The sequence below is a fragment of the Balearica regulorum genome, chromosome 5, assembly GCF_011004875.1.
Source record: "Balearica regulorum gibbericeps isolate bBalReg1 chromosome 5, bBalReg1.pri, whole genome shotgun sequence".
Lineage (NCBI taxonomy): Eukaryota > Metazoa > Chordata > Aves > Gruiformes > Gruidae > Balearica > Balearica regulorum.
In genome coordinates, this window is record NC_046188.1 from 68,287,731 (window position 1) to 68,302,668 (window position 14,938).

General features: G+C 39.7%; 1 protein-coding gene across 5 annotated transcripts in view; it reads right to left on the reverse strand.

The window, feature by feature from the left end:
• Positions 1-14,938, reverse strand: part of SHANK2 (SH3 and multiple ankyrin repeat domains 2) — a 320,878-nt gene that overhangs the window by 208,670 nt on the left and 97,270 nt on the right. For all 5 annotated transcript variants that reach the window (XM_075755401.1, XM_075755400.1, XM_075755404.1 and 2 more), the window contains 2 exons: positions 14,389-14,698; positions 9,162-9,331 (listed from right to left, as the gene is read on the reverse strand). In XM_075755401.1, coding sequence (XP_075611516.1) covers positions 9,162-9,331; positions 14,389-14,698 — 480 coding nt within the window. The remainder of the gene's footprint in view (positions 1-9,161; positions 9,332-14,388; positions 14,699-14,938) is intronic.

The window sequence follows — 14,938 nt, forward strand, 5'->3', positions numbered from 1 at the left end:
GATACTGCTTTGCCAAAATCCAGAAAAAAAACACCAAAAAAAATTATATACAGTGCCAATCTAGCATAGGATGGTTTGTGTCTTGCAACTTCTGTAAGTTTATTGATAATGTATATATTGTAACTAATATTAATATAACATACTAATCTCAAACATCTTAATTACTCAATATACTATTAAAAAATCACTTCGATCAAAACAACAAAATAGTTTTATTCTTCCACTTTACAGCTCCCTTCATTATGCCACAATCAAGAAATAAGAGTACAAGAATATTTTTCCATTAAATGATGGTGTATACTATTTCTACATTGTTTGTGATACTGAAATTTCAATGAGTGGATTATTCTAGGTATCCTTATTTGCAGAAATATCTACGAAATTTACAGCCAAATTCAGGCCACTGTCTTTATAGCTGCTGCAGGATATATCTGAAATGTCTTTCTAATATCTACAATCATTTTTTGGTACTTGTATAAACTGCAATCTTCTTTCCTGGGAAAAGAAATAATGATATGGATTGGGAATGACAGATCATCTTCTGCAAAAAAGAATAATATTTCTACAACCAGGAGATAAAAAGAGACATGAACAGACCGGCAAAAAAAGTATAAAGTTAAGTTGAAAATTCATTGAAAAATCTAGCAACTGAACTAGCCTATGCTGATGCAAGAACTATCAGAGCTAAAAGTAGGAGTTATATCTACTAATCAACAGCAGCTGAAGATCTCAATACTTGTAGTGAGATGTGGAATTAAGTAAGCTGAAAGCCCTCTAGAACACACAATAGAAAGCAGAAAATTTCACCATTTCGTTCTTCATCTGAAAGGGATGGTGACAGCGTCCCTTCCGTTCAAACTGTGCCATGAATATGCTATTTACCTTGACTCCATTGTTCTGTTACTGATAACAAATGCCATTCACCTAGTGAAATACAAAGGGTTTTCATCTGAATTTTAGCTAGCAAGGTTCAGTGCCAATTTGAACTCTGGTTTTGTGTCTTGATGTAACAATCTCTTGGATTTGTTTTTTCTTTTTAAATAAAGTAGATTTTTAATTTCCAGTGGGTAGAGATCTAACTTCTTTCTCTCAGAAATACCTAATATATAATTAAAGCTTTCCTCTTGTAGAAATATCTGCTGTCTGATGTAAATTTTCAGAATTATTTGCCCTTTGGAAGGAGAGCTTTCAAACGACAGAAAATCTATGCGAGAATACCTATTTCAATGAAGAAAACAATTTTGCTTAAAACAGCCCCTAAAATGGTTACAACCTAAAAATGTATGTTCCTAACTTTGAGTTGTAATGGAAACTTATTTCCTAAGTATACACATCAATGTAAACAAAATTTCAGTGTTTGGTCTTGTTTTGCATACAACCAGGCAAATGGAAAACAATATGAAGAGACAAGAACTGTGCAGAGTGACAGTGCTCTGCGTCTCAGACTTAAAGTCTCTGACTCAGACTTTACACACAACATAAACGAAGGTCAGCACAAGTTACAACTTAGTCTTGCTCTCTCTCTTAAAACGAGATATTTTTCTCAAAATCTGGTTTTACTTTAAATTTTACTCTATTTCTTTATCTACCCCTCCTTGCTGCTGATAGATATCCCTCCCTTCCTGTGATTAATGATGACCAGGATCTGTGTGTTCTGCCTTATGGGCAGATCGTTTCTGGCTTTCAAATACTTAATCAAGAGAGACTGACATAACTCGAGACCAGCGCAACACGACTGGGAAGGAATTCACTGTCTATCGCCCCAATGCCAACCACGTTAAGGCCTCCAGCATGCAAACAAGTGACTGTGCCCCAGCTGCCATGTAGAAAATGTTCTTGCAGTCCACGTACAATCTGGAAGGAAAGCCTCGTGTAGCTACAGTTAATGATTTTGTATAATTGACCTGAGCAGTCAGATCGACTGCGGCTCCACAGACATTTCTTCTAAGGGAGAAGGAAATTCAGCAGCTCTTTCCCATCCTAGGCTATGGGACCTCACAGAGAAATCAAATTAGGGAAATAACAAGGACAGAAAATATCCCTCACTTTTTAAGCTTATATTTAACTTCCAGTTTTGCCTCCAAAACAAAAGTGTGATCCAACTGTGGCTGCAAGAAGTTTACCTTTCTGTAATCCAAGTGACTCTGCTAGTTTATCTGAAAAGCAACCTTACCTACCTGTAAATCCAGTATTTAATTGTCTGACTTCTCCTAGCAGTCTCACTGCCATACCCTGACCTTACTGCACATCTCCTGGTTGTGTCCCATCAGTCTCCATGGCCACCCACCCCACAAGCAGACAGTAAGACTAAGGAGCCTTTGCTTCAGGTTTTGGGAGCACGTCACAGCCCCAACCACTGTGGCCACAATCAATGTCAGGCTAGATTCTGACTTAAAACACCTTTTTATCACCTCTACTTTCTCAAGAAAGAAACACTGCAAGCAAGCAACGTTCAGGAAAAGGATCTTGGGATGAGAAGATGACAGTGACTATTAACAGAGCAACCACTCACTACGTCAAAATCTACAAATACAGTAATCTGCACGTAATCCTCTAAATCTGAGGAAATAGGGCTCAGCTGAAATAGAACTGAATGAGCTCTGCTGCTCAAGATTTGGCCCTGAATAACTTTTCTTTCTTCCTTTTTTATCTTTGCCAACAACTTTCTATGAAGATCATCTTTTTCCTGTTATTTGGATGTCTCTTAAATAATTTGGGGAAAGTGAAGGAGAGAGGAAAACAGCACAAGAAACAAATCTTATGCACTGATTTGAATTTTGGACCGAAATTGGAAAAATCCATTCGTTTGTAACGTTGATCACCAGTCTCTGCTGAGGAAGGTGCAGACAGAGTCAGGTTTGCTCTTCCCCACAGTGATGGCCAAACTAGAGGCCGGGGAATGCAGAGAGCATCAATCTGAGAAGAGGTCCCAAACAACTTAGATCTGGAGCCTGTACTACCGTGTGGGACTATGCTAGTGAGCTCTTTTGCCATTTGTAGCTCCTCTCGGTCTCCTGGTACTCCCTGTCTCCTAAATATTTCGGGCCAGTTACTGCCTACTGAAGGAAGGCTGGCTGTAAGTAGTCAAGCGCTAAGACGACAGGGATTTGTGGATGCTCTTATGTCCTAATCACTTTCTTGCAGCCTTGACAGCAAAGCGAGTTCTCCTGCTGGAGCAGGAGCAAAGCTCTGTATTTGTTACAACACTTTGATATATCAGTTTGAAACACAACTATCTCCTGCTCTTCAAATACAAGTAACTTGAAGAAATGGGTTAGGTTATTATCTGTATTGAGTCATAATTATTTATGTCAGGAATTTAAATCAAAGCAATCAAGACAGGAGACAGTAAGGAAGTAAAATAGACCAACAAATCTGGGTAAGATTAATATTCCACTTCACATTAATTTCATCCTTCATATAAAAGAGTAGCAAAACAATGCTTATGCAAACCTCTCAGGTTAAACTTTGCCACCATACTTACTCACGCAAGGTACAAAATGCTCCTGAAGAAACTAATCAGCATTTCTGTGGCTTTTGCATTTCCAGTATTTTATTTACGAATCTAACAAGTGCAAAAGCCTGGGAGACCAACTTTCCTTCTGCCCACAAGCACTGTCTATAGGCAATATCTTCAAGCACAGCAGGGGTTTAATAATCTTTCTTTTTCAAAATGACTTACAAGTAGATTTCACAAGAAATGAAAATGTTAGCGATATATTTGGATTGCCCTTCTGGCTGAGATCACACTGAAATAAAAGTAGTGTTGCAGGGGTCAATATTTCTAATGCTGAGAACTACTGACTTTCTGCCTAGAACAGATGCTTGAATCACTACTACTGAATTACTACCGTTTCTCTGAACCCTGAGAACAGACCTCGGTTGCGGTAAACTCTTTTCAGATGTGCAGACTGTGGCTGCACAGGAGGAATCTCAGCAGGTTCATGGAAAAAGTCTGTTGGAGCTTATTTGAGATACTGAAATAACTCCCCATTTTTCTAGATACTAAGCACTAGAAAATTTGTTTAATCACAGTAAGATTTAAAGAAACTGAGCATTCTCCAAAACTAGCCCTGTATTCTGTTTGCCTTCCAGGTGAAAGAGAGGAGATAGTAATATCACAGAATGGTTTGGGTTGGAAGGAACCTCAAAGCCCGTCTAGTTCCACCCCCTGCCATGGGCAGGGACACCCTCCACTAGTCCAGGTTGCCCAAAGCCCCATCCAACCTGGCCTTGAACACTTATCAGGGCAGGCAACAAAAACAAGAGAGGAAAGTAAAAATTTACAGTTGATAAACTATGATCTGGGACCTCAAAATTGGAAGAAATAACTAGAAATCACACGGCAAATGGAAATACTGTAATAAAACACATAGAAGAACAAGAAAAACAAAACTGTGAGCAGGGTGAGACTTCAAAAGTTCTCAAAAGATTTGAATCGGACAACCATGTGGTTTTTTTCCTTTCTAGGTCAGTGAGGGATAATTCATATGCATTTCAGGTATCTTTTAACATAACATAGATTCTGAAAACAGTTTTGATTGTTTTGTTTCTAAGTGACCGGAGATTGTCTGCCCCATGTTGATTGGTACCCAGAACTCATATCTGCTACCTTTCCAACAAGGTATGCTAGTACAGATTTGAATCACAGGTGACCTTCTCCAGGATGCAGATACTTCGGTACTCCTTTATCTTCATGACACAGAAACCTGCTAATTCTTTGCTCACAAAGGACTTTGGAGCATCAAATTCTCTTCATACATCTGAGTTTTGTTATAAAAGAGGCCACTCGATTTCCAGTGTAAGAATTAAATTTAGCAATGCAAAAGTCAATTAAAATACATTTTACAGATACATTATATATATATGTGTGCGCTTGGATTGTGGCAGAAGTATTGCTATGGACTTTTAGATATAAAATGAAGAAACAAACAAAATATGTTAAAAGTGTTTCAGTGAGGAATGAAGCTAGCTCTTCTTCATTTATGTGAAAACATAAGATTAAGGTTGGTTTTGTACAAATAAAGGTATCAGATTTATTTTTACAACAGCCATGGCCCTTCTCTCATGAGTGGCAGACACACAAATGATGTCAGTATCTATGACTAACAACTAAAAATAAAGCAGATATTTTTGTACAGGCTACGTAATATCCTATTAATACAAAACCATTTTGTTTAGTTTACATTTTCTTTGGAACTTACCCCTTCACAGCTTTCTCTGAGCCATTTCCTTATATCATACACTGTGAACTATTGTCACTCATGCACTTCTAGCGGTTTTAGAAAGAAAAAAAAAATCTGCCTCATCTGCATCTGATGACAGCACTTTTCATTAAGAGTTTAGGAATTCATCCCTCTCCATGACCCTTCTAATTCTACCAAGTTAAAAAAGAAAATCCATAAAAAAAACATTTCCTAACTAATCCCTTTCTCTAATATGTTGTTCTGGGTTTTTATCCCTGTAATAAATGCCTTGCTACATCTTTACTGTGATTAGTCTCATGGGATGTACATGTGCTGAGCATCTCCCCCGGGGTCAGAATCCCATAGCAAATGCCAACATGTGTTTGAATCCCCCCCAAACAATCCAAGAAGCCGGTACTTTATCATCAGTATTTTACACAGTGTCGCTACCAAGTTGGCAGAGGAGAGGGGCTAAGAAAAAGCTTTTTTATTTCTTAAATGTGAGGCTAAGGTGTTTCCAAAGTGAGGGGTTTAATGCTGTTTCATTTCCTACAAGTACAATGAGTCACTAAACCCCAAACAGGCACGTGTACCCCCCGAAAATCAAAACCTCAGTGCTGACTGGATCAGGGTCTTGCTAAGCAAGTCTCTAAAAGACAGAAAATATATCCGATACCAAGTGGAATTTTTGCTTAGAAAGAGGGAAGAAAGCAGGAGATCCTCACAGGCAGCGGTCCTGGCACTCGCACAGCACGCCAGCAGTACTGAGGGTTAGAAGAGCTCTGTGCCTGTGCTTTTGGGTGGTGGTGAAGGAGCCTACCAATCTTTCACATTGGAGTATTTTTTTTTATTATTCTCTACAAATAATTACATTTTGACTGGAACAGGAACATGAATCCAGATTTAATTGAACCTGGATTTTTGTCACATATGCTAAATTTGAATGGCTTTTACCTGGACTCGTCGTTCTCTGTGTGACCTTGTTGTGTTCATTCTGACGTATTTTTTGTGCCAAGTGAGGAGCCATTGACATGGTAACACGAAATACGATTTAATCTTGTTCTGGAAGTTTTTCCTTTCCTCCAATGGGAGTCTGTCATACAGCGTTCCAGTCTTGCTGTGTAAACAGCCCTAAATTACACTCCACAAGATTTCATCCAATGTAGTAACACTGACAATCCCTACGTACACTTTCTTGGTTTTCAAACTTTTTCTTAAAGCAGGCTGACGTGTATAAAAAAATCTCACCAGACTTTACCGCATCAAAGTTCTATAAAATGCTCCAAAACAAATGTGCCTGCAGACCCTAGACCTCTGCCAGATTTTAATTCAATGTGCAAATCATTTACGTGAAGCAGAAAAAATAATCCCTGTAGGGATGATTTGATGTCGGATGGGCATGTCCCCCTTTTTTTTAACAGTAATAATTAATTTATAGTCAGTTTCAGTAAACACCAATTTCCCCCATAAATAAAGATGCAAAACTCACAGACTAGACATGATCGCATTTTCTGTTTCAGCATTTTAACATTCATTGGTTAGTGTCCCCCACAAAAAATCCTTGGTCTCAAGTTTAGATCATAATATCGTAAAAAGATTTAAAAAGTGGACTAATTTCTTCTTGCATTGTTTTCCAGTTACTGTCATAATAACTTAGAACCTAGGGCTCCTGAACTAATTTTTTAAAAATATTAAACTCTTCATTGAAATTTAAATCCCTTCTTCTTGGGATATTTTTGCATATAACAGTCTCAAATTCTAATGTAAACAAGCAGTCAGATAACAAACACCCTTAGAAAACTCAGCATCCCAAGCAACCTCTTGTACTGTTTCTCCTTTTTCCGGGGAACACATTTTCTGGCTGGTCGTTCTCCAGAACTGCCTGGAGTCTCTATTGTTTTATTCGGGTCACAAGAATCTATGTCGATCTTATATCCCCTACGTAAACAAAAATATCGCTACATCTTGAAATCCAACAAATCAATGGAACACAATTGTGTAGGGATATAACATCCCCCAAAGAACAGATGATGCTACTCAACCATACTCGTTCTTTCTCTGTTGGCGCCTCCTGGACCTTTGTAAACACACCCAGTGTAGAAAGTTATTTAGTACCACTCATGACCCCCAGAAATTTCATCCTTTGTAGGTACTGGCAATTGTTCCTGCTGTTGTTAAATTTTCTGAGATCAGTAAGCAAAGAGTTCTGGGGTGCACTTAAGTCTCACCTTTTTTAATCTTTTTTTTTTCCCCCACTATAAGTGACTTTTTTTTTTCATTGTCTTGTAACTGACCAACAAGCGTTTTCTCAACTGTTTTGTTCCTCCACCCTTCCAGTGAGAAATCCACACTCCATACACAAGACCACAGGCCTTCACATTTTAACCCAAGAACCAGTATTGTTTTGTAAAGGCATGAAAAGATCACATTCACTTTTAATTTGCTTTACTTTTTTGCGTGACAGTTACTTATCATGTAGCTTTACCTCTCTCTAGATTGTACCCGTTCTTTTGACACGCAAAGGCTTTTACAAAGTGGTATTATGCATTACTTCTCGTGCATTTACTCTCATATACTGGATGCTTGCAAAGCTGGTTCCCAAAGCACGCAAAGCTCTGTCAATTTTGTTTGAATGTGAAGATGACTGCTGGGTTTTATGACTTGAATTTTATCTGATATTCGCATTCCCAAGAAATTCTATAACCCCAGAGCTTTGCTTGCCTTCTATTAATTTTACTCTAGCCTAGATAACATCCATTAATTGGGAACTTTTATAATGTTTTATGAAGTGTTCATATGGGCTCTTCCAAAAGTTCTTGTGAGCTATTTTCTTAACATCATAATCATTGCTTCCTACCTGATCAGGGCACAACGTCCCAGAACTGCAAAATTATCTTTTCAACGCTGCAGACATCACCAGCTCTCCTAAGTTTAAACTTCCTGAATTTAAAATGAATCTTTCATATGTTTTAAGTGCAGCACTCTTCAGAATTCTGTCCTACACCTTCTGAAGGCCTAAGTTACCAAAAATTATTAAACCCACAAATGCTTCAGAATCAGCCATGTCCAAAAATAAAAATACAAAAACACCTTCTAATGGCTCCCCATTTTTTCCAACTACTGTTCGCAGGCTCAAGGGAGGAGATATTTGAAGTTTTCCTTTGTAAGATAAGTAGTTTCAGCTGCAAGGAAATTTTCAGCTGTGTAACACTTATTTAGGACAGTGAATTTATTTCCTTTAATTTGATTTCCATAACTGGTATTTGGTTTGTATAGATTGAGCAGAAAGCCTTTTTAATCCACGACCAGTTAACAAGGCACCCTCAGGAAGGTCAATCCTGTAAACCACATTGCCCACTTTCTCAGTCGTACCTGGATGTACTTACTGTCTTCAAAATAATAACACAAAGTTTGGCCTTGATTTTAACATATTCTTAGTTGGGAAGTGCACCAGTGGACAGAAATTATACATGCACCACCACACTTCCTCCCCAAAATATTTGCAGTAGGTTCTACCTACCTACTTATCCTATGTCTCATGAGGGGACTTTTTGTACTTAACCAATAAATTGTACCTTGAGGGAAGGGCTTGAAACAGGCTTGACCTTATCCCTGTTTCCTTCCTGAGCTGCTTAGATAGCTGACATGTTTACAACCTTTTAAAGCCCTGGAGATGTCTTTCTATAATGACTACAGAAGCAAATTACGTGCTCTGTGTAAAAGACAACGCTGCTATTACTGCACGTATTTCTGAATTTCAGTGGTACTTTGAAGTCACTTCTGGTTAAAATGGTAGCTGAATATGCATTGGTTACACAATAGAACTAGGAGCAAAATACCCCGTAAAGAAATAAAGGCATGAAAGCACTTCTACTGAACAGATCCGCCCCCCCCCCAAAAAATAGAAGATAATTTTAAAATAAAAATTCCACCTAGCAGAAGAAAAAGTTTATTCAAATTTAATTACATGCTCACCTTTGACTCTATCTCCTTTGTGCAGATGAATTTCCCCTTCTCCTTGAGGTTGATATGGCTTTACGACAATAAAAAGTCTTCCAGGTACAGCACTGTAAAGCTTGCGTTTTGGACCCTGATAATCCAAGGCAGACAGAGTATCCTTGTTGGCACTAGGATTGTAAACGGCACTAGAAATTGAAATTAAAAAAAATATTAACTGGTTATTTAAAATAGGCAAAGTTAATAATATACCATCACATTAACAGAATTAAATTAAGCAGTGAATAACATAATTTTCTTCCAGTAAGGCATCTAACCCTGCAGAAAAACACACGTTTTCCATCCTAAACACGTGCTTTTAATGGTTGAAATCTTTCCATATGAAACATGATCAATATTCACCTGACCATGATAGCCTAGAAAAGAAAACACATAACACTAAAGTTTTTAGTTTTTCTGCTAATTAAACTTGCACTTTCACAGACACTAATGAAGTTTAAAATTGATATGCAAATCATACCTTACAAGCATCACAATTAGTCAGAAAGACTTTAAAACGTCAGTATTTACAATTATTCTTGGGAATGGATATCTTTGTAATATTGTAACATTAATTGAACAATCAAGACAACTGAATTATTAACTGAATAGACTGAATAATCAAGTTACTTCATCACTCCAAGGCCTGGAGCTAAATTTTAGATCTGCAAAAAGCATGCTGCTTACGGCTAACATATTCTCCAGAAGATCATTTCTTATTGATGGCAATCAATAGCTCTCCCAATGACTTCAGACTGGTATGCTCAGATAAGCCATAGGTCATCAAACAACACACAATCTACTTATGATGTATAAAGCAGAAATTATTGAAAGCCAGTGACCAACGCATAAGATCACTACTAAACCTCCGGAAAAATGGGTGAACTGTCAAAAATATAAGGTGAGAAAGAGGCAAATATTGAAGAGGATGGAAAACCTACAGGAGACATCATAACAAACTTGCAATGCATACTATTCAACTTTAAAAAAAAACCAAACACAAAACAAACCAAACAAAACTTGAGGTCTTACATATAAAGTCTAGAAACAGAAAATATTCATGAGAAATAAGAATATTCATAAAGATTTATAGGAAAAAGTTAGACTACTAAAGGAAGAAGCATGCTTTAATGGTGGTCTATCATTGCAACACTCTGCTTACTTTCTTGTAAGGAGAAAGAAAAGATCTCAAACTGCTATAAGCAAAACAAAATACAAAGGTTGGAGTTTGCTGTTTCTTTGCCCTTTTTTTTTAAATGAAACTCACAGAATCCTAGAATGGTTTGGGTTGGAAGAGATCCTCAGAGATCATCTAGTTCCATCCCCCCTGCCACGGACAGGGACACCCTCCGCTAACCCAGGTTGCCCAAAGCCCCATCCAACCTGGCCTTGAACACTGCCAGGGAGCCAGGGGCAGCCACAGCTTCTCTGGGCAACCTGTGCCAGGGCCTCAGCACCCTCACAGGGAAGAATTTCTTCCTAATATCTCATCTAAATCTACCTTCTTTTAGTTTAAATCTATTACCTCTTGTCCTATCACTACACCCCGTCATGAACAGACCCTCTTCAGCTTTCCTGTAGCCCCTTTAGGGACTGGAAGGTGCCATAAGGTCTCCCCGGAGCCTTCTCTTCTCCAGGCTGAACAAGCCCAACTCTCTCAGCCTGTCTTCATAGGAGAGGTGCTCCAGCCCTCTGATCATCTTCATGCCCTCCTTTGGACTCTCTCCAACAGCTCCATTTTCTACCAAAATAGCAGTCAGTAAGGGTGTCAATATAGGTAGAGAAGTTGTCTGGTAAAAAACCCAAACATAGTGTATCTCTCATTTCAGGAAAACTTCCATTTTCCTGCAGTAACTTCTTTATCGTCTAGAACAGCATGCTCCTTTCACCTCATTGTTCTGTTCTTCTACTACTGTGAACAGGTGCTAATAAAGATAAGCTGTACTTAAGGGTTTAAAAGTGAGCTCTGGTTGCATGTCTGCGATGGGGTTTGCATCAGAAACCTCAGCCAGCTCTCACAGTTGTTTTCTCCCCTGTCTAGAGAAGGAGGGGAGTGATAGAGCGGCTCTGGTGGGCACCTGGCCCCCAGCCAGGGTCGACCCACTACAACAGCAAAAGCTGACATTCGGGTTTCAGTTCTTTTGCTCCATTCCTTTCTCCTTATAAGCGAAGAAACAGTCATCACCATAAAAAAAAATCCAGATCTATAAACTGGATGCCCCACATCCAATTTCTGCTTGTATCAAGCTGTACTTTCTGGCTAGCCTGGTAGCAGCCAGGTAGCAGCTATTTACAACGTTACATCCCAGCATCTTCTTTAACTCCCATCACAGAGGATTCATTCATTTTCTCTCTTACTGAAAGAGGAGAAGGAAATGGCACATTTAAACTTCATGCTGAACGTATCATTTCTCATGAGACAGGCTTACTAATGGAAATCAGGGCTGCGACATGGGATAGATCACTTCTTTAAAAAAAGATCTTTCCTCTCCTCCCTTGTCCCCAGCTTGGGCTCCCAGCCCAGCAAGTGCCATGCCATGAAGGAGCAGGAGGAGGATGCAGAGCTTTCAGAAGAGGTGTTTCCTTCTCACCCAGAAGCAGGCGGCCATCCTTGATGGCTCAGCCCTGACTGAGGCTGCGCTGGCACCTCCTTTTGCTAAGCACCGTGGGACAAATTCTCCAGGAAGGGTGCCAGCTCCCCTGCCTCCCCCGGCCCCCGGGTATGAAAAGCAGCAGCCTCACGAGGAGATAAAGCACCTGAGCCACACAGGCTGTAGAGATCACAGGAACCCCTTCCAGCATCACTTTCCAGCCCTCTCCTTTCCACAGTGCAAACCCCACAAACCTCATTAACCCTTTGTCGTACCCTAACCTTCTCCATTAACCTGTTCCTTCTGGCTGCCTCCGCTCCAGAGCACGATCTACTGCTACGTCAACAAGGGCTTTTTCATCTGAGGGGAGCAACAGCTTCACGGTGAATGTATTATTTGCAAATAATAAGCAGAAACAGCAACAATTCCCACATTTAGCTGACAGTAAGTAGGTGGTCATACAGTTAAACAAAATCTGTGAGGAAAGTGTCATGTAAGGTGCCATTCATGACTGGAAAACGGGCTTGTGGCAAGCAAAGGCATGGCTGGCAGGAAAAATTGTATTGAAAATCCTTTTAGTTGCCTTTAAATTCAGAGAGAGTCCAGCTCTCTTCCCAGTACTTGTACTTACTCTGGACATCTCTGAAACAAATCTTGATGGTACGTATGAAACTCTGCAGGGTAGCAGTTTAAGTAGCTGTGATACTGATGCATTAACAGAAAGACCAAAATTGTATTTCCACAAAATTTCAGGCATTTAATTGGTTTACACTATCATTTGTACCAGTTTTCAAACTCAAGTGCTCTCAGAAAAGGAAGAGGAAAGTGGCTGAATAAAGCCAAGGCTAATAAATGTTTGCTTATTCAAAAATAAATTGTAATTGTGTCCTACTCCTCAAAGAATTTTTTATACTTCAAGAATTTGGAAGTGTGCTATCCTAGGAATATTGCTGAAAAGGCACTTTTTATCCCTTCCAGCTAAAATAATCATTGACTCTAAGGTAAAAGCTCCCACTCTGGGGGCATGAGCAGAACCCAGCGGAATACGAGGGCACTCGTTCTCGGAGAAGGACCTTGTGGCCACCTCCTCGCCTAAGCGAAGCCTCATTACAGACAACAGGTTTTTAAGCTGACAGAGGTCTCTGTGAGGAAGTGACACCCAATTTATAACCAAATGAGTTTTTGCCATTATTGTAACAGACAACAAGGTAAGATGAGTTTGCTCTGCTGCATGAAACCACTAGTATAAGAAATTCGTGTCCTGTTCCTTCCAGCAATTCTCACATATCAGACAACTTTTTTTTTTTTTTTTTTTTTAAACAATGCTCCGTATTTCCACTCTCCAGCAGTATTGTTACTATCACAAATAGCTCTTGTCAGTTTGGGTGCCTACAGCCAAGGAGAGAGGAAGAATGTGCAAGGTAACAGGTGACAGCTTCAACTACATGATGTTTTGTTTTACTGACTTGAAAACTCCAGTAAAGATCCATCACACCTACAAACGACAAAAAGAAACCTTAACATGTCTTAACAATACGCATGTCCTTTTCTACTCTGAACAGCGGATGTCTTTTGATACTAGGAAACAGGACAAAGCCTGATATTTTAAATGACCATTGAATTAAATGTGGTCAAAAAAATTAAGCTCTAATTCTCTCCATCGGTATTCAACTCTGCCTCCCTTCATTTCTGCAGCCCTGCACTTTAACCCCTCATCCTGGCGCAGCTCCATTGCTTGCACACTTGGCAGAAGCAGTTCCCAAGTCCTCCTCAAAGTGAAGCCGTAATTGCCTGCTCACAGGACAGTGGCTTCATATAGCTGAAGCCCCCATTTGTGATCAAAATTTCAACACAATCCTCTTTTATTATATTACTTACAATACCTACATCACTCTAATTAGTCAGGATTTGCTCTTCAGTGGGACGTAGCTGCAGGATATTTGCAGAGAGTGCCTGCTAAATCACATTTGTAATTCCAAAGGAAAGAAAGAGCAGCAAAGTCATAGGGAATGCAAAACCCTGCAGGAAGGATAATCACGAGAGAAGCCCGTGACACCTATTACCACTATCTCAGGAAGGCCCCTTTGCTCTCGGCCAGCCTCCTACACAGTCCCACTTATTCCCCAGTTATTCCCTCTATTTTACTCTTTGGTCCAGCACACATCTACAGAAGGGAGAACTTAAACAGTCTCTGGTTCACCACCCATGAGCAGCTCCAACACAGGGTTCAGGCATGACCAATGGTTTCATGAAGGGACCAAGTATCTCAGAAACATTTTACTTTGCTGTTAAATACAATCATTATTTCAACTATTAAAAGATCTTGAGAACTAGCACCTTGATTTAGAGGTGTGAACTCAGTGATAAGTCACCGCTGAGCTTTGCTGAACTTTAAAGTCTGTCTTGCTCCTGGAGCTCTGTGAGGAAACAGCTGGCTTTGACTGGAGCTTCCAATTAAAACCTTCACACCTCGACATGTTCCACTGTGCTGAGATTTTATTACCTATGTACTATATAGAGTGCAAAGCGGGCATATAAATAACATAAAAGAACATGGCAGTCCAGCATGATGATGTTAGGGATATCTCATGCTGTTCAAATAGTCAAAAAGTCACCTGATGTGCCTGTGCTGCTGCCGTTTGGCATCCTCTCCCAGCCTGTTTAGGGATGGCGACCGGCTCCGGGAGGACGGAGTGTAACTCCCCACAGTTTTTACAGTTCCATTAGGATTATTCTGCATCTGTTGAAGTAGATGAGGTGAAAGGCTGCGGTGTGAAGAAGCAGAGGAGGAGACTGACCACTCGGGGAGGTTGTTGATGTTTAGATTGTTGTCACTGTTGGAACGAAGCAAGATCCGAGGTGCTGCTAAGGTGCTTGGAGGTCTCCGCCTTCTGTTCGAATAGGTGGGAGCCTCTCTAAAGGGCACTGTGTAAAGAAAGACATCCAGGGTAATCTCAGATGATTTCACCATTCATATGTGTTTACCACCCCATAAAAAGATTTAGCAACATATGGCATTGTTTCTTCTGCGGAACTCTACCTTGCCTGCATAGCTAATGGAATTCATTATCTTTAAAACATCATTAAAACTGAAAACAACTGGGCAACGTTAACCTGTTTACTGGCTTTATTAACTAATTAGGCAACACCAGCAGCATGAGCCTG